The sequence below is a fragment of the Salvelinus sp. IW2-2015 genome, linkage group LG13 (assembly GCF_002910315.2).
Source record: "Salvelinus sp. IW2-2015 linkage group LG13, ASM291031v2, whole genome shotgun sequence".
Classification (NCBI taxonomy): domain Eukaryota; kingdom Metazoa; phylum Chordata; class Actinopteri; order Salmoniformes; family Salmonidae; genus Salvelinus; species Salvelinus sp. IW2-2015.
Window position 1 is genome coordinate 43,303,040 of NC_036853.1, and position 26,978 is coordinate 43,330,017.

Sequence of the window (26,978 nt, forward strand, 5' to 3'; positions counted from 1 at the left end):
AGGTGGCATCCTATGATAATGCCAAGTTGAAAGTCACTGAGCTCTTCAGTAAGACCATTCTACTGCCAATGTTTGTCTATRGAGAATGCAGAGCCATACACACCTGTCAGCAACGGTGTGTCTGAAATGGCCAAATCCACTCATTTGAAGGGGTGTCAATATATATATATATCACACAAARGTGTGTACTGTACATACATAGTATGTATGGCTCTGTTGTGTTGAGTTTCTCCATGTATGAAGTCATGAAGAAATGTGTCATGCAAGATTACATTTCAATACAGAAAACCCAATAAAACCACAAAGTACACAGAATTCCAAAAATCATTCTAATGAATTTTATACAATTTCATAAATAACACAATTTCAGTCATGATAAAAACATACAACAATCTAAATATGCAAACTCCATATGTATCAACATAAATCCATAGGCTGTGCAGGGATTATTTTCCAAAAGGCACAGTTTTACTAGGTGGACTCCAAGGGGGAGGTGGATCGTCTTGTAGAATAGCTTGTATCTGTCTCTCCTTCCTCTGTCTTGTCTGTTGGCGTTCTTTCCTTCTCTGTAGGAGAATTGCAGACAACATAGTAAGTAGCTAAATTGGCAGAAAATGTAATTTTCAACATGGCGGGTTGGGTTCAATTCGAATTGAAGTCAGTAAATTCAGAAAGTGACTTGAATTTGTCAATGTAAAAAAATATTTGTTTTTACTTCAAGCTGTCATCAAGGGTGGCGACTTTGAAGATATACAAAATATTTTGATTTGTTTAACACTTTTGGTTACTACATGATTCCATATGTGATATTTCATAGTTTTGATGTCTTCACTATTGATWAAAAAAWAYAWATATATATATAAAAAAAAACATATACATTTCAGAAAAAAGGMTGTAACGTAACAAAATGTGGAAAAAGTCAGGGGGTTCTGAATGCTTTCCGAATACACTGTATACTGTATTTTGGTCAATGCCACTGCAACATTGCTCATCTTAATATTTATATATTTCTTAATTCCATCCTTTTACTTTTAGATTTGTCTATTGTTGTGAATTGTTAGATACTACTGCACTGTTGGAGTTAGGAACACAAGCATTTTGCTACACCGGCAATAACATGCTAAATATGTGTATGTGACCAATAAAATTTGATTTGTCATTTCTGTATAACAAAACGATTGACGATAAAGTTGCCTCCTTTACAAGGGGGTCAATAGGAAAGATTTGTGGGCGWGGTCGAGGGGAATTCCTTATTATTACGTGAATACCGACTGGGACTATAAAGCTGCTTAAATGTGGTCTGTGTGCATACACTACCGTTCAAAAGTTTAGGGTTACTTAGAAATGTCCTTGTTTTTGAAAGAAAAGCAAATTTATTTGTCCAATAAAATAACATCAAATCGATCAGAAATACAGTGTAGACATTGTTAATGTTGTAAATGACTATTGTAGCTGGAAATGACAGATTTTTTATGGAATATCTACATATGCGTACAGAGGCCCATTATCAGCAACCATCACTCCTGTGTTCCAATGGCACGTTGTGTTAGCTAATCCAAGTGTATCATTTTAAAAGGCTAATTGATTAAACAGTACCCGTTGACACCAGTCTCAACGTCAACAGTGAAGAGGCGACTCCGGGATGCTGGCCTTCTAGGCAGAGTTCCTCTGTCCAGTGTCTGTGTTCTTTTGCTCATCTTAATCTTTTTATTTTTATTGGCCAGTTTGAGATATGGCTTTTTCTTTGCAACTCTGCAACTCTGTACTCCTTAATGAAGCTGCCAGTTGAGGGCTTATGAGGCGTCTGTTTCTCAAACTAGACACTTTAATGTACTTGTCCTCTTGCTCAGTTGTGCACCGGGGCCTCCCAATCCTCTTTCTATTCTAGTTAGAGACCGTTTGCGCTGTTCTGTGAAGGGAGTAGTACACAGCGTTGTACGAGATCTTCAGTTTCTTGGCAATTTCTCGCATGGAACAATGTTCATTTCTCAGAACAAGAAATAGACTGACGAGTTTCAGAAGAAAGGTCTTTGTTTCTGGCCATTTTGAGCCTGTAATCGAACCCACAAATGCTGATGCTCCAGATACTCAACTAGTCTAAAGAAGGCCAGTTTCATTGCTTCTTTAATCAGAACAACCRTTTCAGCTGTGCTAACATACTTGCAAAAGGGTTTTCAATTAGCCTTTTAAAATGATACACTTGGATTAGCTAACACAACGTGCCATTGGAACACAGGAGTGATGGTTGCTGATAATGGGCCTCTGTACGCCTATGTAGATATTCCATAAAAAATCTGTCGTTTCCAGCTACAATAGTCATTTACAACATTAACAATGTCTACACTGTATTTCTGATCAATTTGATGTTATTTTAAATGGACAAAAAATGTGCTTTTCTTTCAAAAACAAAGACATTTCTAAGTAACCCCAAACTTTTGAACAGTAGTGTACATACCAGCCATTTTTCATACATCTCCAAGGCCATCCTATCCTTCTCTTCTTTTTCGTATCTCTCCTCCTCCTCTTTGATCTTCTCTTTCCGACGCTCCGTTTTCACTTTTTCATGGACAACATCCTTCTTCCTTTCATTCCTATGTCATTTCCAGGGGAAGAAAAAAAGCAATTGTATAGTTGATTCAATCACATCCTGTATCTATGCCAATACTGTAACGTCCTCTAGTGTAACTGACCAATACATTTCTATCTGTGATTTTAAAGAGCTTTCATCAAAGCTTGTTACTTTAAAAAAGATCTGCCACTGATGTTTGAAAAGTAATATGCCACTTAGCAGGCACATTTACCCAAGGTGACAGTCTACAGTAGTCTGCATACATTKTAATATGTTTATGTGATCCCTGCAGGAATTGAACCCACGACCTTGACATTGCTAGTGCCACGCCTTAACCAATTGGGCCACCAAGGACCACCATTTGATGCTCTCACCAATTAGAAATGGCAGATATGGAATCTCTCTTTCTCTCCTCTTCCGTCTCTTCTTTCTTCTGTTTTTGTTTATTTTCAACCTCCTTCTGTTTCCTGTATTTCTCTTTGAGAAGTTCATCATGACCCTGCTTCCACTTTTCAAAAACCTGCAGGGACATACATTCATAAAGATATGAATAAATGCAGATAATGTTTGCATAAATGCAGATAATGCATTGAGATATATTCTGTGAAGCTTAATAACTACTTAAAGGCCCAGCGCAATCAAAAATGCAATTTGACTGTGTTTTATATAAACATTTCCACACTACCAGGTTGGAATAATACTGTGGAATTGAGAAAATTATGATAATGCCCTTTTAGTGTAAGAGCGGTTTGAAAAGAGTGCCTGAAATTTCAGCCTGTTTTGGTGGGATAGAGTTTTGGCCTGACATCACCAGTCGGTAAATTAGTTATTAGACCAATAAGAAAGAGTTCCAAACCTCTATTCYAATAACACCTAGTTTTCAGCTTTCCCTTCCCCACTCAGACCCCTCCCAGAATGTTGCTCTTTGCTAAGCTTTTTGACCTGGGTACTTAACTTCTTTGATATAGGGGGCAGCATTTTCACTTTTGGATGAATTGCGTGCCCATAGTGAACTGCCTCCTACTCTGTCCCAGATACTAATATATACATATTATTATTACTATTGGATAGAAAACACTCTGAAGTTTCTAAAACTGTTTGAATGATGTCTGTGTATAACAGAACTCATATGGCAGGCAAAAACCTGAGAAAAAATCCAAACAGGAAGTGAGAATTCTGAGACTGGTCAATATTCAACTCATCGCCTATTAAATTCCCTGTAAGATATGATCTTGTTCACTTCCTACGCCTTTCCACTAGATGTCAACAGTCTGTAGAACGTGGAATGAAGCCTCTAGTGTGATGTGGGCCGATGGGAGGTGTTTCAGTCATTGGTCTGGCAGAATGCCAGTTCCTGGTCATGGCGCTTTCCTCATGATATTGCCTTGCGTTCCATAACTTCTACAGACATGAAGGAATGCTCCGGTTGGAACGTTATGGATATATATGATAACAACATCCTGAAAGATTGATTCCTACTTAGTTTGACTAGATTATTCGACCTGTTATATAACTTTTTGAAGTTTTCGGTCCGAGTTCGCCTGCATCTGCGCAAGCATTTGGACATGTGCACTAAACATGCTAGCAAAAGTAGCTACTTAGACATAAGTAATGACATTATCGAACAAAACAACGATTTATTGTGGAACTAGGATTCCTGGGAGTGCATTCTGATGAAGATGATCAAAGGGAATATTTATGATGTAATTTCGTATTTCTGTTGACTCCAACATGGCGGAGAAATTCTGTTATTTTTGAGCGCCGTCTCAGATTATTGCATGGTGTGCTTTTTCCGTAAAGTTTTTTTGAAATCTGACACAGCGGTTGCATTAAGAACAAGTGTATCTTTAATTCTATGTAAAACATGTATCTTTCATCAAAGTTTATGATGAGTATTTCTGTTATTTGACGTGCGTCTCTGCAATTAAATTTCGCCGGATATTTTGGAGGCATTTCTGAACATGGCGCCAATGTAAACCGAGATTTGTGGATATAAATATGCACATTATCGAACAAAACATAAACGTATTGTGTAACACACAGGTTGTCAAACTCATTCCACGAGGGGCCGAGTGTCTGCGGGTTTTCGCTCCTCCCTGTACTTGATTGATGAATTAACATCACTAATTAGTTAGGAACTCCCCACACCTGGTTGTCTAGGGCTTTATTGAAAGGAAAAACCAAAAACCTGCAGACACTAGGCCCTCCGTGGAATGAGTTTGACACCACTGGTGTAACAGGATGTCTATGAGTGTCATCTGATGAAGATCATCAAGGTTAGTGATTAATTTTATCTCTTTTCCTGCTTTTTGTGACTACTATCTTTTGCTGGGAAAATGGCTGTGTTTTTCTGTGGCTATGTACTGAGCTAACATAATCGTTTGGTGTGCTTTCGCCGTAAATCCTTTTTGAAATCAGACATGTTGGCTGGATTCACAACATGTGTAGCTTTAAATTTGGTGTCTTTCATGTGTGATTTCATGAAAGATTGATTTTTATAGTAATATATTTGAATTTGGTGTGCTACATTTTTTCTGGCTTTTGGCCAAGTGGGACACTACCGTCCCACATATCCCAGAGAAGTTAATTGYCACCCAGAAATTATTTTATATTGAGATAAAAATGGCTGCATTGGACCTTGGACCACAAACTGGTGCATCAGCCACCTATTAGCATACCCCGTTCAAAACGCACTTCAATATATTGTCTTGCCCATGGCACACATACACAATCCATGTCTCAATTATCTCATAGCTTAAAAATCCTTCTTTAACCTGTCTCCTCCCCTTCATCTACACGGATTGAAGTGGATTTAACAAGTGACATACAAGAAGGGATAATAGCTTTCACCTGGATTTATCTGGTCAGTCAATGTTATGGAAAGAGCAGGTGTTCTTAATGTTTTGTACACTCAGTGTATATACCTTTTTAGCAGATTCCTTTTTCTCTTCTTGTTCATAAATTTCTCTTTGCTTCTTTTTGATCACGTCTTGCTTTTCTTTGACTTTTGCTTTGATGACTTCGGTTTTCATTTCTTTCCAAGCCTCATAAGAGGCCTTGGCGTCATCTATCTTAGCTTGCTCATCCTGTGGACAGAGGTAATCATGTGTTATTTGAGGATTTGCTGTTTTCTTCTTGTATCGTTTACTATTAATACATGAGGTGCTCTTAAGACCTACAGGACCTAAAAATTGTTTATAATGCATACCTTGGGCGGAAAGGTAATTCTTAAAATAAATTATCTCAATAGTGTCCATTCAACTATCTGAATAATTTTTTAAAAATCTATAAATTGATTATTGAAATATTATTCTGTAAATACATTTACACAATTGTTCATTTTAAAACAGAGAATCTTTAAACTTTTAAGATGCAGTGCCAGCATTTTCACCTTTCTCCTCTTCTCTTCCTTTAATGTTTGTTCCTCTTTCTTTGTTTGCATTGTCTCTTGCAACTTCTCCCCTTTTTTTTTCAGCCATTCCTGTCATTTTCAGAAAATGGTTATGGTACACCTCATCAAACTAAGACAAACAGTCACATTTGACAAGTTTTTAGATGTAGATACAAACATTTAGATAATTATATATATGCACAGTGATGAGGTAAGGTAGATACAGTGCATTCGGAAAGTATTCAAACACCTTTACTTTWAAAAAATGTTATGTTACAGCCTTATTCTAAAATGTATTTAATAAAGAATGTTCCTCATCAATCTATAGACAATTACCCCATAAAGACAAAGCGAACACAAGTTGTTGTTTTTTTTGCAAATGTATTTAAAATAATAAAACACAGATATCTTATTTACATAAGTATTCAGACCCTTTGATATGAGACTCGAAATTGAGCTCAGGTGCATCTAGTTTCCATTGATCATCCTTGAGTTGGATGTTTTTACAACTTGTAGTCACCGGTGGTAAATTCAATTGATTGAACATTATTTGGAAAGGCACACACCTGTCTATAGAAGATCCCACAGTTGACAATGCATGTCAGAGCAAAAACCAAGCCATGAGGTCGAAGGAATTGTCCGTAGAGCTCTGAGACAGGATTGTGTCGAGGCACAGATCTGGGGAAGGGTACCAAAAAATGTCTGCAGCATTGAAGGTCCCCAGGAACACAGTGGCCTCCATCATTCTTAAACCACCAAGACTCTTCTTAGAGCCGGCCGCCCGGGCAAACTGAGCAATCAAAGGAGAAAGGCCTTTGTCAGGGAGGTGACCAAGAACCCGATGGTCACTCTGACAGAGCTTCAGAGTTCCTTTGTGGAGATGGGAGAACCTTCCAGAAGGACAACCATCTCTGCAACACTCCACCAATCAAGCCTTTATGATAGAGTGGCCAGACATAAACCACTTTGCTTGGAGTTTGCCAAAAGGCACCTAAAGGACTCTGACCATGAGAAACAAGATTCTCTGGTCTGATGAAACCAACCTTGGCCTGAATGCCAAGCACCACGTCTGGAAAAAACCTGGCACCATCCCTACGGTGAAGCAAAGTGGTGGCAGCATCATGCTGTGGGGATGTTTTTCAGCGGCAGGGACTGGGAGACTAGTCAGGATCAAGGGAAAGACGAACAGAGCAAAGTACTGAGAGATACTTGATGAAAACCTGCTCAAAAGTGCTCAGGACCTCAGACTGGGGCAAAGGTTCACCTTCCTACAGGAAAACACAGGAGTGGCTTCAGGACAAGTCTCCYAAGGACATCTCTGGAGAGACCTGAAAATAGCTGTGCAACCTGACAGAGCTTGAGAGGATCTGCAGAGAAGAATGGGGAAAAACTCCCCAAATACAGGTGTGCCAAGCTTGTAGTGTCATTCCCAAGAAGACTTGAGGCTGTAATCGCTGCCAAAGAAGCTTCAACAAAGTACTGAGTAAAAGGTCTGAATACTTATGTAAATGTGATATTTCCGTTTGTATTTTTTTTAATACATTTGCAAAAATGTATAAAAACTTTTTTTCTGCTTTGTCATTATGGGGTATTGTGTGTAGAATAATGAGGGGGGAAAACTATTTAATCCATTTTAGAATAAGGTTGTAACGTAACAAAATGTGRAAAAAGTCAAGGGGTCTGAATAGTTTCCGAATGCACTGTATCGTAAATTAATAATCACAACGGAGACACAAAAGATACCATTTCATCTTTCTCATATATTCTGCATAGGGCCCAAAGGTTTTCTGCTCAGGACACATGGTCAGGGAAAACTCCTGCCCCTTTTCACAATTATCACAATTATGCATATCTACAAAGTCATCCAATCAAATCCTGCCCATACCTGGTATATGGCCGCCCTGAGAGAATCTGCAGATCCGGGCTCTGCTTTCTTTAGCTGCACTTTACGATCCAGAACTTTCAGCGACCCCAAGTATTTGGACTCTGCTGTGTATGAACACACACTCTGCGACTTTCGGGAGCTTTTTGTCAGAGAACTTGAGGGCCTAAGGAAATAAAAATAAAATAGGAATGACCAAGGTTAACAAGAAATGAAAATGATCCCCATGCATTTCTTGTAGTTATCAAATCAAATTTTATTGGTCACATATACATGGTTAGCAGATGTTAATGCGAGTGTAGCGAAATGCTTGTGCTTCTAGTTCCGACCATGCAGTAATATCTAACAAGTAATCTAACAAGTAATCTAACAATTTCACAACAACTATACACACAAGTGTAAAGGAATGAATACGAATATAAATAAATATATGGATGAGCGATGGCCGAACGGCATAGGCACGATTCAGTAGATGGTATAGAGTACAGTATATACATATGAGATGAGTAATGTAGGGTATGTAAACATTATATGAAGTGGCATTGTTTAAAGTGACTAGTGATACATTTATTACATCCAATTTTTAATTATTAAAGTGGCTAGAGATTTGAGTCAGTATGTTGACAGCAGCCACTCAATGTTAGTGATGGCTGTTAAACAGTCCGATGGCCTTGAGATAGAAGCTGTTTTTCAGTCTCTCGGTCCTCGCTTTGATGCACTTCTGGATGATAGCGGGGTGAACAGGCAGTGGCTCGGGTGGTTGTTGTCCTTGATGATTTTTTTGGCCTTCCTGTGACATCGGGTGGTGTAGGTGTCCTGGAGGGCAGGTAGCTTGCCCGTGGTGATGCCTTGTGCAGACCTCACTACCCTCTGGAGAGCCTTGCGGTTGTGGGTGGAGCAGTTGCCGTACCAGGCGGTGATACAGCCCGACAGGATGCTCTCGATTGTGCATCTGTAGAAGTTTGTGAGTGTTTTCGGTGACAAGACAAATTTCTTTTGGCTTGCTTTGGCTGCGCCTTCTTCACCACGCTGTCTGTGAGGGTGGACCATTTAAGTTTGTCCGTGATGTGTACGGCGAGGAACTTAAAAAAACTTTCCACCTTCTCCACTACTGTCCCGTCGATGTGGATTTGGGGCTGCTCCCTCTGCTGTTTCCTGAAGTCCACGATCATCTCCTTTGTTTTGTTGACATTGAGTGTGAGGTTATTTTCCTGACACCACACTCCGAGGGCCCTCACCTCCTCCCTGTAGGCCGTCTCGTTGTTGGTAATCAAGCCTACCACTGTAGTGTCATCTGCAAACTTGATGATTGAGTTGGAGGCATGCATGGCCACGCAGTCATGGGTGAACAGGGACTACAGGAGAGGGCTGAGAACGCACCCTTGTGGGTCCCCAGTGTTGAGGATCAGCGGGGTGGAGATGTTGTTTCCTACCCTCACCATCTGGGGGCAGCCTGTCAGAAAGTCCAGGACCCAGTTGCACAGGGCGGGGTCGAGACCCAGGGTCTCGAGCTTAATGACGAGTTTGGAGGGTACTATGGTGTTAAATGCTGAGCTGTAGTCGATGAACAGCATTCTTACATAGGTATTCCTCTTGTCCAGATGGGTTAGGGCAGTGTGCAGTGTGATTGCGTCATCTGTCGACCTATTGGGGCGGTAAGCAAATTGGAGTGGGTCTAGGGTGTCAGGTAGGGTGGAAGTGATATGTGACTAGTCTCAAAGCACTTCATGATGACGGAAGTGAGTGCTACTGATAGTCATTTAGCTCAGTTACCTTAGCTTTCTTGGGAACAGGAACAATGGTGGCCCTCTTGAAGCATGTGGGAACAGCAGACTGGGATAGACTGGGATTGATTGAATATGTCCGTAAACACACCAGCCAGCTGGTCTGCGCATGCTCTGAAGACGTGGCTAGGGATGCTGTCTGGGCCGGCAGCCTTGCGAGGGTTAACAGGTTTAAATGTTTTACTCATGTTGGCTGCGGTGAAGGAGAGTCCGCAGGTTTTGGTAGCGAGCCGTGTCGGTAGCACTGTATTGTCCTCAGAGCGAGCAAAGAAGTTGTTTCGTTTGTCTGGGAGCAAGACACTGTGGTCTGCGACGGGGCTGGTTTTCTTTTTGTAGTCCGTGATTGACTGTAGACCCTGCCACATACCTCTCGCGTCTGAGCCGTTGAATTGCGACTCTACTTTGTCTCTATACTGACGCTTAAGCTTGTTTGATTGCCTTGCGGAGGGCATAGCTACACTGTTTGTATTTCGGTCATGTTTCCGGTCGCCTTGCCCTGATTAAAAGCAGTAGTTACGTTTCAAACAATGTCATAGTATTTGAAAATAGAATGGAATATCATGTTGCAGTACTGTATAGTAGTTATTAACCTACCAATAATGGAAGATTTTTTTTGCATGAAGCATACTACTATCCTATAGTTTGCAAAGTATAATATAGTTTGAGGCCATGGGTAAATAGAAAAGGAAGGATTTCCCTGCAAGATTTAGATAAATGTAGAGAAATATGGTGTTTACCTGGTGTCGATAGAGTTCTCAGTCACATGGCTGAGTCTGCTTATATGATCTGGGTGATCCTCTGAATCGTCCTGAGAAGAAGCAGCATGAATCACCTACATGAAAACTCCTGGACCTTATCACAATCATGCACTCTCAATAAGTTTTCTAATCTGTCAATTTTCTGTAAATCCCACTAGCTAAAACAGTGTGGTGAGGAGTTTAAGGAAAGAGAAAGTTATAGCTCAGTTTAGTTTTAGGTTAAAATGTCCCTCAATGCAGTCTATAAAAATGACATGATTTTTACTGGATTGAGCCTTTAATGAAACCTGAAACTGTGGTTGGATGTAATTTTATACTGGTGAGTATGGTTTATTTTCCAAAATTATTACAAAGTGCGGTGAAGCTATTACTTTAGGTATACRATAGGCAATACAAAAATATCAGATTTCTTAAGTCAAATCAGATGGCATCTCAATAACAAAGCAAATTAAAAAACTGTAGTAGATTACTTACTTGATATTCTTCAAATGATGTGGAGTATTTTCCATCCTTTGCCTTGCTGTCTTCTGAAGTATGTCCATCTGTAAAAAGAGATGGAGTTTTTAGAATGTGTTGGATGTTGTCCATGTTGTCCTTCTTGAAACAACTTACACAACTAAACCCACTATAGCAATGTTTACGCAGTGTCTTTGTTTATAACCTTCTACCTGGGCACACACAATACCTATCTGAAAAATTCTACCTATGAGAGGGGTAGTAGTACTGGACCAAGTAGTCTGTTGTTAGGTTTTTACAGGGAAAGAACTGCTGTGTGAATATCGCAATGCAGGTTMTATTGAATCAAGTCCAAATTCATATTTTCAACAAAAAAAATGTAATACTGTAGCTCACAAATGCATAGCGTGCATCAGGTAAACAAGAGTCATATACAGTAGAAAACTTGACAGACTGACCAGGTGAATCCAGGTGAAATGCTATGATCCTTATTGATATCACTTGTTAAATCCACTTCAAATCAGTGTAGATGAAGGGGAGGAGGCAGGTTAAAGAAGGATTTTTAAGCCTTGAGACAATTGAGACATGGATTGTGTATGTGTGCCATTCAAGAGGGTGAATGTGCAAGAAAGAAAAAAAGTGCCTTTGAATGGGGTATGGTACTAGGTGCCTTGTGCACGGTTTAGTGTGTCATGAACTGCAATGTTGCTGGGTTTTTCACACTCAACAGTATCATGTGTGGTTCAAGAATGGTCCACCACCCAAAGGACATCCAGCCAACTTGACAACTGTGGGAAATTTGGGAGTCAACATGGGCCAGCATCCTATGGAATGCTTTTGACACCTTGTAGAGTCCATGCCCTGACAAAGTAAGGCTGTTCTGAGGCCAAAAGGGGTTGCAACTCAATATTAGGAAAGTGTTCCTAATGTTTTGTACACTCAATGTAAATAGAGTTAGGCCAATGTGGCTGAATGTGTCGAGTGCCACTTTTTCCTCCATAAGCCTTGGTAAGTGATAATTAACGCTTCTGCATTGTGCTGTTTATTTTTTCTAATAGTTTTTCAAACCTATGAAGATGTCCAGTGAAAGCAGATATGCTTTCACTGTTGACACTACAACACAGTACAGACTTGGATATATCAATAAAAATAAAAAAATCTTAAATTCGCTGCTGTTTTCCTTGTTTACAGCGGGTCATTTCATAGAGAACTGTCGGAGGCGCTCTTGTATTGCATCACCAACATTACAAGAATAAGGTTCTCAAGGTTATATGGGCGTAGCATGGCGGCCGCTCTAAAACCTGGCCTAACTCTCTCTATATATGGCTCTGAGGTAAACACTAAGGGGAAGTTTCCAACCAGACCCAGAATAAATCTATGCCTGGACTAAAAAGCATGCTTATGAATCTCCCTTGAGCGTGCTTTTAGTAGAGTAGACTAGGTTTGGCGCTGTGAACCAACCTAAACTTGCTTTTAAGTCTAGGACTAGGTTTAATCTGTGTCCGGGAAACTGCCCCAAATGTTTATTTCTGCTTAAATTACAGATAGCTAACAATACTTGCAGCTGGATGTAGGCCTATCGGTTGTTTTACTTTGCACACTTAAGTGCTGTTTAGCGAGCAGAAAATGTCACCCATGCTCTTCTTACCTCCACTCCAGGTGCCGTCAGTAGATYTGTACAGCGAGTTTGACTGCCGACCTACGGTTGAAGAGGACGATTTGCGGAGTATAGATGAGATGGAGTGGTCTCCTACGGGGCCCTGTGGTGAAATACAAAATTACAATGACTTTATTGTCCAATGTGAATCCGAAATGTGCATTTTTGTCGTATCGTCATTATCCAAAAGGTTGTGATAAGGGCCAGCTAATCGATGGTGCCATTGTTTTTGACTACTATTACTACATTAACATTACAGCCTTATCTAACTGATCTATATGCCGCAGATTATTATGACCTCTCCTCAAATGTGTTACGATAGCGACAGATGTTAGATAGTATAAATCGGAGTTGAAAAAGAATGGCCATTCCTCGCCCCTCCGACCCTTAAGAACTTCTGACAATCTGAAAGGACTGAGACAGGTATAAGCAACATGGCGAAAATCCCACTCTGTCCATCTGCAGCAAAGGTAGAGCTACTTTCAAAATCCATATCGTTTATACCTATCCCAAGGCACTAGCAGCAGGGTCATAGAAATTGACCACTAGTATAGATAGTCTACATCTTTATTATCCCTACTCTTGGATAATCTACAGGTAAATGCCAAAATAAAGGAAACAAACATAAGTGTCTTAATTAGGTCGTTGGGCCACCATAAGCCGCCAGAACAGCTTCAATGCGCCTTGGCATAGATTCTACAAGTGTCTGGAACCATTCTTCCACAAGAAATTCCATCACTTGGTGTTTTGTTGATGGTGGTACATAAGTGTTCGATTGGGTTGATCTCTGGTGATTGAGACGGCCTTGGCATATCATGAAACATGTTGAGTAGTCTGTCACTGTAGCTCCTGCCAAACGTGCCCAAACAATCACCCCTCTTTCAAAGTCACTGAGATCTCTCCTTCTCACCATGGTAGAAAAAATTATGACAACTGGGCCTGCCCAGCATTTTATACATTAATTTTATTTATTTTACCTTTATTTAAATAGGCAAGTCAGTTAAGAACATATTCATATTTTCAATGACGGCCTAGGAACAGTGGATTAACTGCCTTGTTCAGGGGCAGAACAGATATTTACCTTGTCAGCTCGGGGATTCTATCTTGCAACCTTTCGGTTACTAGTCCAACGCTCTAACCACTAGGCTACCTGTCGCCCCATACATTACCCTAAGCATGATGGGATGTCAATTCCACACCTGTGTGGAAGCACCTGCTTTCAATATACTTTGTATCCCTCATTTAATAAAAGTGTTTCTTTAATTTTGACAGTTACCTGTATATCTCTTTACAATTATATGGTGTCTTAGCCTGGCACCAGGTATACTGTCTTGCCAACTCCTACTGTATGGTTATAGTCAAGCCAAGCAACAATGTCCATCCGACAAAAACAATAGGAGTTGGCAAGATGGCACAAACAAACCTGGCACCAAGTTACCCGTTTCTGGTCCAGGTCAAAGTATCAATAAGACAACATCACGTTACTCACTTGTCGACTATGACTCCTGGCAGATGTTTTGCTAGATGAAGGGGTGGGGGTGCTGGCCATTTCACCCTGGTCAATAGAGGAAAGGGAGATGGACACAGAGGAGGTGGGGGGTCTGCTAGGAGGAGTTTCCTTGTCCACGGCGACAGGCTCCGCCTCGGTTTGACTGCTCACCCTCAGGATCCTCTGCCTGGGTTTGGGTCTGGGCGGCTCATTCTCGACAACGCTGTCTGAATGGGGAAGGGATTAGACAATAATATCTAATAATTCCTAAGACTATAGCTACAAACAGATATGATAGCTGTCACGAATAAGATAATGAATCAATGTCGCCCACAAATTGTGTCATGACCATATCAAATACATCATACATAATTGTGCATAATGATGACAGGAACAAGCTATGAATTGAAGGAGATTTGGAGAAACCTGTCAAGGATGCACATCTGTTGAGTGGCAGTGGAGTAGCTAGTTTTCCTTTTCCTCCAGTCCCCGATTCTTTGCTCTTCACACTATTTTCAGACGGCAAGGGCAATGGGGTTTCCAACAGACCACCATTAGATGGCAGGGGCAAGGGAGAATCCCAATGGCTGTTGTTCTCCGAAGTTGATTGTAATGGGGATTCTGTTTGACTTGGTTGCGAGAGTAGGGAAAGAGGAGATTTCAACTGACTGTTCTGTGATGCCGAGGATTCTGTGTAGTCTTGGTGAGGGTTTTTAAAGTGCAGTGAGGGTAAGGAGTCCGAATCCTTCTGGTCGCTGCTACCTCCAATAAAGCCGTCTGTTTGTTCATTTTTAAGTGGGTCAGGTGTTGCCAAATCTTGTAAGGGGGAAGTGGACTTTCGCGTCTTCATGAACGACACTCTCGTCGGCCTTTCGCTTTCCTCCTCGTCATCCGACAGGTTGAAGTCATTGATCTTGGCTTTCTTCTTTCCCGCCTTGAAGGTATCGATTCTCTTTTTTCTTGAATTGAGAAGTTCTTTCAACACATCTAGGAAAATATTACAAGCACATCCGTCAGTAATTTGGTGGTCAACTTATAACAGTGTTGCCTAATGTAAAAGGTAGCTGGCCAATATGAACTGATATTGTGCAATAGGGGGATTTAAGAGCACTGAAGTTCAGATTTCGAGTGATCGATGTATGTGCCACTCATTAGTATGACTAATTTCTTACCATCTTCATCAAAGTCATCTGAGTAGGAGTATTGGTCAGTCTTTTTTTTACTTGCTCTACCAGAAACAGCTGCCTCCAGCTCATCCTAAGAAAGGGGGGGTGCAACTCAATATTAGAAAGGTGTCCTTAATGTTTTGTACTCTCAGTGTATTTCAAAGCACTCTCAGTAGACCATTTTAAAACCGTTTTGTTCATAGGCTACTTCTGTCTAACGGCCAGGATAAAAAAGACGCACCTATGCGATACTGCCAAATCAGCCTTGATTAAGGGCAGGGTAGATTATGCTTGGTTTTTAATCAAATTAAAGAAAAATGGGGGGAAACCAACTGTTTTGTTATGTTTCTAAATACGAGATTCACCGGCACAAAAGGCACATCTCTCCTTCCATGGGCACTGTGTGCCATGGCTGGATAGGCTGCGCTTCCGCTCTCAAAATCCATGCCATTATCAACTGCGCTACGTTAAGACCTGCTTTTTGTGGGTCTTAACTTCTCATTAGCGCTGCTTGAAATAGTCCCTTTTGCGCTTCTTTGTAAGAACACCTCAAATATTACCACCGCTCCCACCTCAGCGCATGAGTGCTGATGTTAGACATCAGCGTTGGGGCTGGAAAATGACGAAATTGCAAAACCAACGTGCATTTGACACTTGCGTCTACTATACAGCACATTACCTCTTTTGTTTTCCTTTTTGTATATATATATATATATATGATTTTGTCACCAATCATTTGAACTCTAACCTTTTTGGGCTGGCCAACTAGAGAGTCAAGACTGAGCTGGCCCTTAAAGGGCGCCAAGACACTGGGATTTTGAGTCCGAGAATTTTGGATGGAGACAACGCTTTTTAAATAGGAGTCATCTGTTGCCATATGATTGACAACAGATCATGACTGACCGACAAAAAAAAAAAAAACGGTCCCTCTTATCAACGATAATAGTTGATTTGAGTTGTACTTTTGATGGACAGAAGTGGACAATGATGTACGTCATACAATTTTATCCATGTTAATGTGTCTCCGTGGGGCCGAAACCTAACCCAGTAAGTTTGCTGTCTCCAAGGTACACATCAAACACCTGGTGCACATAAAAGTATCACGTTAATGCAAACATTCTGACAGATTACAGATCATTTAGCCAGGCCTTGCCTTTGTCATGACTCTTTGAGTCATTTCATGTTGAGTTTGATTAACCGAAGCTCTTCTAAACCCAAATAGTCCTCGCATTTGATACACTTTTGGAAACATATGGAACTTAACTTTCAAATCAGCGATAAATTAAATAAAAATAAAACTACTACACACGTTTATAGGGTTATGGTTAGCATTCCCACATGGCCATATCTCCCATGTTACAGCCTGTGTTTACGGAAGACAGAGGGACCACTAGTRCTAATTAGCTATCTAGCATGCTCCGAACACCTTTGTGTAATGGAAGAAGGCCGCCAGAAACGTGTTGTACCACTCAATACTTTTATAAATATCAATTTTGTGATGCTTACTGTGTACCTGTGCTTATACTGATTGTTTCAGAATTGTCAGAATTCATAGTTTTTGTGTAAAATGCTACTTTTATTTCAGCACCCAAAGAAAAGCTTAAAAGTTACACAGGACAAACATAGGTACAAGGTAAGCATTAAATAATGGACATTTTATAAGTATCGACTGATAGCGGTACACTCCGCAGACACTCATTGCAACTCCATTGAGATGTGGGCCTATAATGGAGTTGCGTTTACTAAGCTAGGCCTATACCTTCAAGCCACAGATGAAAGGTAGGCTCTCTTTGTTCTAGCCTATGACTTACCCTCATGAAAAAAATACTACAGTTTACCATAGAATACTAGAGTACTTACTACAGAATTCTGTAGTAAAGTGTAGTATACTGTAGAATACTACAGTATTATCCACTCAAAAAACACTGTAGTAAAACTACAGTAATGTACGCAAAAACACTACAGTCCGGTCAATTTGCATAAAGGCCTACCCTGCCCATTCCCCTCCTGCATATCCCAATTTGTGCCACCCATAAGTGAGAAACCTACATACATGCCAAGTGTAGACCATATATTGTGTTACCTACAGGTTATAGAAAAGAGCATAAGCTCTTTACTGTCTGTTTAGATCCCAGTCCTACCTACCTACAGGTTACGGAAAATTTGCTCTTTTAGTATTTCTCCAATAGGTTCATATTTTTTTTTTTAAACAATACAAAACATACACATACAAACGACAACATCAACTACATCACCCCTGCCCAGACCCACGAGCACACACTCCCCRTCTCCAGCGCACGCATCACTTTCCGCCACATGGCCTGAAACTGCACCATATTGTTTCTCTCCATAGCCCAAGTACTTTCAATATTTAAATAATAATTCATTTGATTTTTCCATTGTGTTAATGATGGCAGATTGATTTCCATGTTTTGAGTAGAGGTTGACCGATTATGATTTTTCAACGCCGATACCGATTATTGGAGGACCAAAAAAGCCGATACCGATTAATCGGACGATTTTTTACAATGTATTTGTAATAATGACAAGTACAACAATACTGAATGAACACTTATTTTAACTTAATATAATACATCAATAAAATCAATTTAGCCTCAAATTTGGTTTAAATAATGCAAAAACAAAGTGTTGGAGAAGAAAGTAAAAGTGCAATATGTGCCATTTCAGAAAGCTAATGTTTAAGTTCCTTGYTCAGAACATGAGAACATATGAAAGCTGATGGTTCCTTTTAACATGAGTCTTCAATGTTCCCAGGTAAGAAGTTTTAGGTTGTAGTTATTATAGGAATTATAGGACTATTTCTCTCTATACGATTTGTATTTCATATACCTTTGACTATTGGATGTTCTTATGGGCACTTTAGTATTGCCAGTGTAACAGTATAGCTTCCATCCCTCTCCTCGCCACTACCTGGGCTCGAACCAGGAACACATCGACAACAGCCACCCTCGAAGCAGCGTTACCCATGCAGAGCAAGGGGAACAACTACTCCAAGTCTCAGAGCGAGTGACGTTTGAAACGCTATTAGCGCGCACCCCGCTAACTAGCTAGCCATTTCACATCAGTTACACCAGCCTAATCTCGGGAGTTGATAGGCTTGAAGTCATAAACAGCGCAATGCTTGAAGCTTTGCGAAGAGCTGCTGGCAAAACGCACTAAAGTGCTGTTTGAATGAATGCTTACGAGCCTGTCTCTTATACACATCTAGATGTGTATAAGAGACAGCTGCAATGTTGCTGGGTTTTTCACACTCAACAGTATCATGTGTGTATCAAGAATGGTCCACCACCCAAAGGACATCCAGCCAACTTGACACAACTGTGGGAAGCATTGGAGTCAACATGGGCCAGCATCCCTATGGAATGCTTTTGACACCTTGTAGAGTCCATGCCCTGACAAAGTAAGGCTGTTCTGAGGCCAAAAGGGGTTGCAACTCAATATTAGGAAAGTGTTCCTAATGTTTTGTACACTCAATGTAAATAGAGTTAGGCCAATGTGGCTGAATGTGTCGAGTGCCACTTTTTCCTCCATAGCCCTTGGTAAGTGATAATTAACGCTTCTGCATTGTGCTGTTTATTTCTAATAGTTTTCAAAACCTATGAAGATGTCCAGTGAAAGCAGATATGCTTTCACTGTTGACACTACAACACAGTACAGACTTGGATATATCAATAAAAATAAAAAAATCTTAAATTCGCTGCTGTTTTCCTTGTTTACAGCGGGTCATTTCATAGAGAACTGTCGGAGGCGCTCTTGTATTGCATCACCAACATTACAAGAATAAGGTTCTCAAGGTTATATGGGCGCTAGCATGGCGGCCGCTCTAAAACCTGGCCTAACTCTCTCTATATATGGCTCTGAGGTAAACACTAAGGGGAAGTTTCCAACCAGACCCAGAATAAATCTATGCCTGGACTAAAAAGCATGCTTATGAAAGAATCTCCCTTGAGCGTGCTTTTAGTAGAGTAGACTAGGTTTGGGCCTGTGAAACCAACCTAAACTTGCTTTTAAGTCTAGGACTAGGTTTAATCTGTGTCCGGGAAACTGCCCCAAATGTTTATTTCTGCTTAAATTACAGATAGCTAACAGTTAACCCACCGTTCCTAGGCCGTCATTGAAAATAAGAATGTGTTCTTAACTGACTTGCCTAGTTTAAATAAAGGTGTAAAAAAATAAAAAGTTTTWAAAAAAGAGTCAAAATTGGCGTCCAAAATACCGATTTCCGATTGTTATGAAAACTTGAAAACGGCCATTCCGATTAATCGGTCGACCTCTAGTTTTGAGTATACGTTTTTTTCAAGATGAGTTATGAGAAGAGAATCGTCCAACCCATCGGGTATCTCACTACACCCCCATATGGCATGTCTTCAAATATGCAGACAAACGGATGAACAGTACATTTACATAGTGATATTTCTGACAGCCAACTTTCTAGCTCCGCCCACACAACTTCCGGAATTTATACTATTCCCAGAAAGCATGGATTATTAATTTACACTTAAGACGTGACTGCCATTGTGCTGTAGAATTCGTGAATTTCAAATCAAATTGTATGTCACATGCGCCGAATACAACAGTTGCAGACCTTACAGTGAAATGCTTACTTACAAGCTCTTAACCAACAATGCAGTTAAGAAAAATACAAAAAAAGTAACAAATAAAAGTAACAAATAATTAAAGAGCAGCAGTAAAATAACAATAGCGAGGCTATATACAGGGGGTACCGATACAGAGTCAATGTACAGGGGCATCAATTAGTCGTGGTAATTGAGGTAATATGTACACGTAGGTAGAGCTAGTAACTATGCATAGATAATAACAGAGAATTGCAGCAGCGTAAAAAAAGAGGGGGTGAAGGGGCAATGCAAATAGTCTGGGTAGCCATTTGATTAGCTGTTCAGGAGTATTATGGCTTGGGGGTAGAAGTTGTTTTGAAGCCTCTTGGACCGAGACTTGGCSCTCCGGTATCGATCACCATGCGGTAGCAGAGAGAACAGTTTATGACTAGGGTGGCTGGAGTCTTTGACAATTTTTAGGGCCTTCCTCTGACAACGCCTGGTATAGAGGTCCTGCATGGCAGGAAGCTTGGCCCCAGTGATGTACTGGGCCGTACGTACTACCCTCTGTAGTGCCTTGCGGTCGAGGGCCGAGCAGTTGCCATACCAGGCAGTGATGCAACCCATCATGATGCTCTCAATGGTGCAGCTGTAGAATCATTTCAGTCTCCTGAGGGGGAATAGGTTTTGTCGTGCCCTCTTCACAATTGTCTTGGTGTGCTTGGACCATGTTAGTTTGTCGGTGATGTGAACACCAAGGAACTTGAAGCTCTCAACCTGCTCCACTACAGCCCGCCGATGAGAATGTGGGTGTGCTCTGTCCTCCTTTTCCTGTAGTCCACAACATTCTCCTTTGTCTTGAGGGAGAGGTTGTTGTGCTGGCTCCACACGGCCAGGTCTCTGACCTCCCTATAGGCTGTCTCGTCATTGTCGGTGATCAGGCCTACGACTATTGTGTCATCAACAAACTTAATGATGGTGTTGGAGTCGTGCCTGCAGTCATGAGTGAACAGGGAGTACAGGAGGGAACTGAGCACGCACCCGAGGGGCCCCCGTGTCGAGGATCAGCGTGGCGGATGTGTTGTTACCTACCCTTACCACCTGGGGGTGGCCCGACAGGAAGTCCAGGATCCAGTGGCAGAGGGAGGTGTTTAGTCCCAGGGTCGTTAGCTTAGTGATGAGCTTTGAGGGCACTATGGTGTTGAACGCTGAGCTGTAGTGAATGAATAGCATTCTCACATAGGTGTTACTTTTGTCCAGGTGGGAAAGGGCAGTGTTGAGTGCAATAGAAATTGCATCTGGTTATCTGTTGGAGCGGTATGCAAATTGGAGTGGGTCTAGGGTTTCTGGTATAATGGTGTTGACGTGAGCCATGACCAGCCTTTCAAAGTCATTCATGTCTACAGACGGTAGTCATTTAGGCAGGTTACCTTAGTGTTCTTGGGCACAGGGACTATGGTACTCTGTTGAAACATGTTGGTATTACAGACTCAGTCAGGGACAAGTTGAAAATGTCAGTGAAGAAACTTGCAAGTTGGTCAGTGCATGCTCGGAGTACACATCTTGGTAATCTGTCTGGCCCTGCGGCCTTGTGAATGTTGACCTGTTTTAAGGTCTTACTCACATCAGCTACAGAGAGCGTGATCACACAGTCGTCCAGAACAGCTGGTACTCTCATGCATGTTTCAGTGTTACTTGCCTCGAAGCGAGCATAGAAGCAATTTAGCTCGTCTGGTAGGGTTGTGTTACTGGGCATCTCGTGACTGTGCTTTCCTTTGTAGTCTGTAATAGTTTGCAAGCCTTGCCACATCCGACGAGCAGCGGAGCCGGTGTAGTACGGTTCAATCTTAGTCCTGTATTGACACTTTGCCTGTGATGGTCCGTCGGAGGGCATAGCAGGATTACTTATAAGCTTCCGGGTTAGAGTCCCACTCCTTGAAAGCGGCAGCTCTACCCTTTAGCTCAGTGCGGATGTTGCCTGTAATCCATGGCTTCTGTGTCACTGTGGGGACTACGTCATTGATGCACTTATTGATGAAGCCAGTGATTGATATGGTGTACTCCTCAATGACATCGGAAGAATCCCGGAACATATTCCAGTCTGTGCTAGCAAAACAGTTCTGTAGCTTAGCATCTGCTTCATCTGACCACTTTGTTATTGACCGAGTGCTTCCTGGTTTAGTTTTTGCTTGTAAGCAGGAATCAGGAGGATAAAATTATGGTCAGATTTGCTAAATGGAGGGTGAGTGAGAGCTTTGTACGCGTCTCTGAGTGTGGAGTAAAGGTGGTCTAGAGTTTTTTTCCCTCTGGTTGCACATTTAACTTGYTGATAGAAATGAGGTAAAACGGATTTAAGTTTCCCTGCATTTAAGTCCCCGGCCACCAGGACGCCACCGCTGGATGAGCGTTTTTCTCTTTGCTCATGGCCGTATACAGCTCATTGAGTGCGGTCTTAGTGCCAGTATCGGTCTATGGTGGTATGTGGACAGATACGAAAAATACAGATGAAAACTCTAGKTAGATAGTGTGGTCTACAGCTTATCATGAGATACTCTACCTCAGGCGAGCAAAACCTTGAGACTTCCTTAGAGTTTGTGCACCAGCTGTTGTTGACAAATATGCATAGGCTGCCCCTTGTCTTACCAGAGGCCGCTGTTCTATCCTGCCGAAAAAGCTTAAAACCCGCCAGCTGTATGTTAATCATGTTGTCCTTCAGCCACAAATCAGTGAAACACAAGATATTACAGTTATTAATGTCCCGTTGTTAGGATATACATGCTCGTAGTTCGTCTATTTTATAATCGATTAATTGTACGTTGGCTAATAGGACCGATGGTAAAGGTAGATTACCCTCGCGGCGACGGATCTTTACAAAGCACCCGGACCGTCGTCCACGATATTTCCTTCTTTTCCTCCTGCGAATGACGGGGATGAGGGCCTTGTCGGGTGTCTCGAGTAAATCCATCTCATCTGACTCATTAAAGAAAAATTAGTTGTCCAGTTCAAGGTGAGTAATCTCTGTTCTGATGTCCAGAAGCTCTTTTCGGTCATAAGAGACGGTAACAGCAACATTATGTTCATGCGAACAAACAAAATAACACGGGTTCACTAATGTGAGTGGGCCATTGCCAGAGGAGAGAGAGCGCGACATTTCAGCAGCAGGTATGAAATAATGCCAGACAACAGACAAACTAGATAACCAATTCAAAACATAACCAGCAAGAAATTGCTACAAGTTAACTACAGCTAAAGTATTGGTGTCGTTGTCGCCTTTCCACCGGCACTGTAGATAACCTAAATAATATAAACGCAAGAATTTCAAAGATTTTGCTGAGTTACAGTTCATGTAAGTATATCAGTCAATTGAAATAAATTCATTAGGCCCTAATCTATGGATTTCACATGGCTGGGCAGGGGCCCAGCCATGGGAGGGCGTAGGCCCACCCACTAGGGAGCCAGGCCCAGCCAATCAGAATTATTTAAGACAGAAATACTTCTCATCGGATGGGATCAGGCACAACAGCCTTCCAGTGTCAATAATGCTTACTCGTTCATTATACTATAATAATWGTCATTAAAATTTGGTTAAAAGTCATGGAAAATGTGTATAAATCCTTAACAGTGAATAATCCGAAGTTTCTATTGCATAATGTAATTTGTGAATTTTGGTGAACATTTTCTAATGGATCGACATGGAAAAAGACAGCTCCTGTACTTTCATCCCAAGTCAAGCACTGTCTCTTTTGTATAATAAATGTGCTTATACTGGATTAAGTGTACATTTTTGTTAACTGTAATTTCGTTATGTTCCAACTTTCTTGTGCCAACATCAGTTCTTGGTTACAATAGTTTTTTTTTTTCGAGGAGTCATTTGGATATCTTCCCTATCATATAAAAATCATTTTCTGACTCAAATAAGATTCCCTTATTAAGATAGTTCTGATGTCCAAAAGATTTTAAATCGAAATGTTAAGATATGTAACTTTTAAATTGCATGTATTTGAAACTATCGACATTGGTCAGTCCATAATTACTTTTTAATTGTGTCATGGAAATACATGTATTTCCTGTTAATTTATGGTTTCTATGCCTTTAGTTTTCCATGTGGACAAATTTATTGGTGAATTCTGAAAAGCTATCCAAAGATTGTTCCTTAAGGTTGTGTTTTTAGGAAATGATATTTCTTGTTTTTTTTTATAATTATGGCCTACCCCGGCCAAACCCTAACGACGCTGGGCCAATTGTGTGCCGCCTTATGGGACTCCCAATCACGGCCGGTTGTGATACAGCCTGGAATCTAACCAGGGTCTGTAGTGACGCATCTAGCACTGAGATGCAGTGCCTTAAACCGCTGCACCACTAGGCAGCCCGTATTCTAGTGGAATACGTTTTTTTTCTGCCATATTGTTATAGTGTTCTTATCTATGAAGTTGTTCATATTTAAAAACGTAACTCCAGTAGGTTTCCTCAAGGAGAATGCCACCACTTCTATGTCAAAGATAATAAAACAAAAACCCTATAGTAAATACTACAGTAACATCAGCAAAAACACAACAGTAAATACTACAGTATACTACAATCTGCAAAAAACATTACATTATTTACTATACTAGTTATTTTACTACAGTATTTATACTATAGTTAACTGTAAATACTACAGTACATACTAACGTTACAGTATACAGTGAATACTATAGTACTTATATCATAGTATACGGTAGTATTTTTTAATGTGGGTATAGGCAGTTAGGCATATAACGACTACGTTAGTCATGCGTGCTGAGCAGAAAAAACAGGTGTTGAACAAGCTGTTTATAGCTACCTGAAAAGTTGTTCTCCTCGACACCTTCGGGCTTTTGGTGTAAGCCAGTGTTGTGCTGAAGTCTTTATCTGCCATTCCTGGAAATCAAAAAGTTATTTTGAGATGCCAGCCATGTGAATAGCTTAGTTAGCTAGCCAAGCTATTTTAATTTGCAAGCTACTGTAGCTATTTGAGACAAACCGCCTGGCCATACAAATCAATGTTACCTTGGTTATCTCTGGTTTTGAATAAGCTAACGTCAGCTAGCTCACCCAGCCCACTTTTATCTTTCTAGGGAAAACGTGATTTAGCTAAAGCTGCAAGAAATATCCTGCTATCTCATGAAAAACAACTATCTAGCTGTATGCTAACGTTAGCTATTTAATCTTTATACCTCAGTTGGTTTGATCTTGTTTGTCAAGAAGGTAGTGTGTTGCTAAAACAACATGTTTCACAGAATGAGGGGATTCTCTTAATCTGGCCTGGGCGCCCGGGTTTTCGTAGTTTGCAGCGGGTAAAAAACGATGGCATTCGTTTTGGAACCAGACTGCCTCCACCCCCCCGTGTCACGTGACGGACCATAGGCCGGTTCAACGCTGGCCAGGGTATTTAACAGAACTCTGCAATTGTTGGGTCGTCACTAGTTACCACAAACACAAAGTCATACACAGTAACTAAGGAACTGTTTCTGGATCACTTCCGTGTCACGTTTTTCCTCAAGGTGGGACTTTCATAATAAAGGTTCCCTATACATAAGTGTAAAACACATTCATGCAACAATATTTCATAATAAAAAATAAAAAAAMKATTTAAAGGAATACACGTACACTTAATGAAGCCCTTTGACCTATTTTACTTCCCCAGAGTCCGATGAACTTAAAAAARTAAAAAATATCCAATTTTTTTTATTTAAAAAATTAAAAATTATTAACAACAAATCAATACAGGAAGTACATGAGGGAACACAAGTATATATGGATAATATACAATGGACAATTGAGCTAGGGGGTACAATATCACAATATCACATTACACAAGGACCTTAAGGGCAATACATACACTTATAATTCTAACAGATTTTTTGTTAGTAGAGTATTTAATTGTCTTAAAATACAGTTTTTAAAATGTGTTTTTTTGTTTGTAAATTTACATTTGTGAATATGAAATTTGGCCAAAATAATAAAGAAATTAATTACATTTAAAAAATTCAGCTTATTCCTATCGTAGGTAAAGAATCCAAGCAGTACATCTCTCCACAACWGTGTAAGAACTTCATAAATGTGTTCAATTATAAATCTACTGATGTCTTGCCACAGTTTTTTTTACACAAATACAATGCCAAAAAGGATGCAACACTGTTTCTGGGTGGTCATTACAAAAGGAGCAATTTGAGTTGATGTTTTCCTTAAACTTCTTCATAAAGTGGTTGGCAGGATAATATTTATGAATAATTTTAAAGGAAACTTCCTTAATTTTGTTAACAAGTAGGTATGTGTGTGGCAAAATCCAAACTTTTTTCCAACAGATATTATCAATAAATCCATTCCAATAAGGCATGACTGTAACGATTGTCGTCTGGAGAAAGAGAGGAGGACCAAGGTGCAGCGTGGTAAGTGTTCATTATTTTAATAAACAACTGAACACTGAACAAAACAACAAAAACGACAAACGAACAGTCCTGTAAGGTGACGAAAAACACTAAACAGAAAATAACCACCCACAAACAAAAGTGGGTAAACAGGCTACCTAAGTATGGCTCTCAGAGACAACGATAGACAGCTGCCTCTGATTGAGAACCATACCAGGCCAAACACATAGAAATAGAAACCCTAGACCTACAACATAGAATACCCACCCACATCACACCCTGACCAAACTGAAAATAGAAACATACAAAGCAATCTATGGTCAGGGCGTGACAGTACCCCCACCGGAGGTGAGGACTCTGGCCGCAAAACCTGAACCAATAGGGGAGGGTCTGGGTGGGCATTTCACCGCGGTGGCGGCTCTGGTGCGGGACGTGGACCCCGCTCCACCTTAGTCTTGGCCCACTTAGCCTCTTGGACCCTTACCGCCGACCCCGGACCGGGGACCCTCGCGGCGGGCCCCGGACAGGAGGGAGACTCTGGCTGCTCCGGACAGGAGGGAGACTCTGGCTGCTCCGGACAGGAGGGAGACTCTGGCTGCTCCGGAGAGGAGGGAGACTCTGGCTGCTCCGGACTGAAGCCCGTCGCTGGAGGCTCCGGACTAGAGGGCGACGCTGGAGGCTCCGGACTAGAGGGCGTTGCTGGAGGCTCCGGACTGACGTCCTTCGTTGGAGGCCTCGTGCCATAACTCCTCACTGGAGGTTTCGTGCCATGGATTCTCACTGGAGGCTTTGTGCCATGGATCATCACTGGAGGCTTCGTGCCGTGGATCATCACTGGAGGCTTCGTGCCGTGGAATCCA

At 41.0% G+C, this 26,978-nt stretch overlaps 1 protein-coding gene and 1 non-coding gene across 3 annotated transcripts; both read right to left on the bottom strand.

Moving 5' to 3' along the window:
• Positions 1 to 315: 315 nt before the first annotated feature.
• On the bottom strand, positions 316 to 25,208 carry map9 (microtubule-associated protein 9). 2 transcript variants are annotated; one of them, XM_023998357.3, is made up of 14 exons: positions 24,925 to 25,208; positions 24,552 to 24,628; positions 15,159 to 15,243; positions 14,413 to 14,973; positions 13,987 to 14,213; positions 12,489 to 12,600; positions 10,859 to 10,926; positions 10,364 to 10,434; positions 7,846 to 8,008; positions 5,961 to 6,050; positions 5,494 to 5,655; positions 2,944 to 3,089; positions 2,456 to 2,591; positions 316 to 566 (listed from the first exon to the last, which is right to left on the bottom strand). In XM_023998357.3, exons 2-14 carry the CDS (start codon positions 24,624 to 24,626, stop codon positions 447 to 449), a joined length of 2,016 nt encoding a protein of 671 aa, XP_023854125.1. In that variant the 5' UTR covers positions 24,627 to 24,628; positions 24,925 to 25,208; the 3' UTR covers positions 316 to 446. The 2 variants fall into 2 exon arrangements, with proteins under 2 accessions (XP_023854125.1, XP_023854126.1); XM_023998358.3 differs by lacking the exon at positions 24,925 to 25,208 and adding an exon at positions 24,758 to 24,834.
• Positions 2,850 to 2,925, bottom strand: trnaa-agc (transfer RNA alanine (anticodon AGC)). The gene has a single exon. It is a non-coding gene; the product is annotated as a tRNA-Ala (tRNA).
• Positions 25,209 to 26,978: the final 1,770 nt, after the last annotated feature.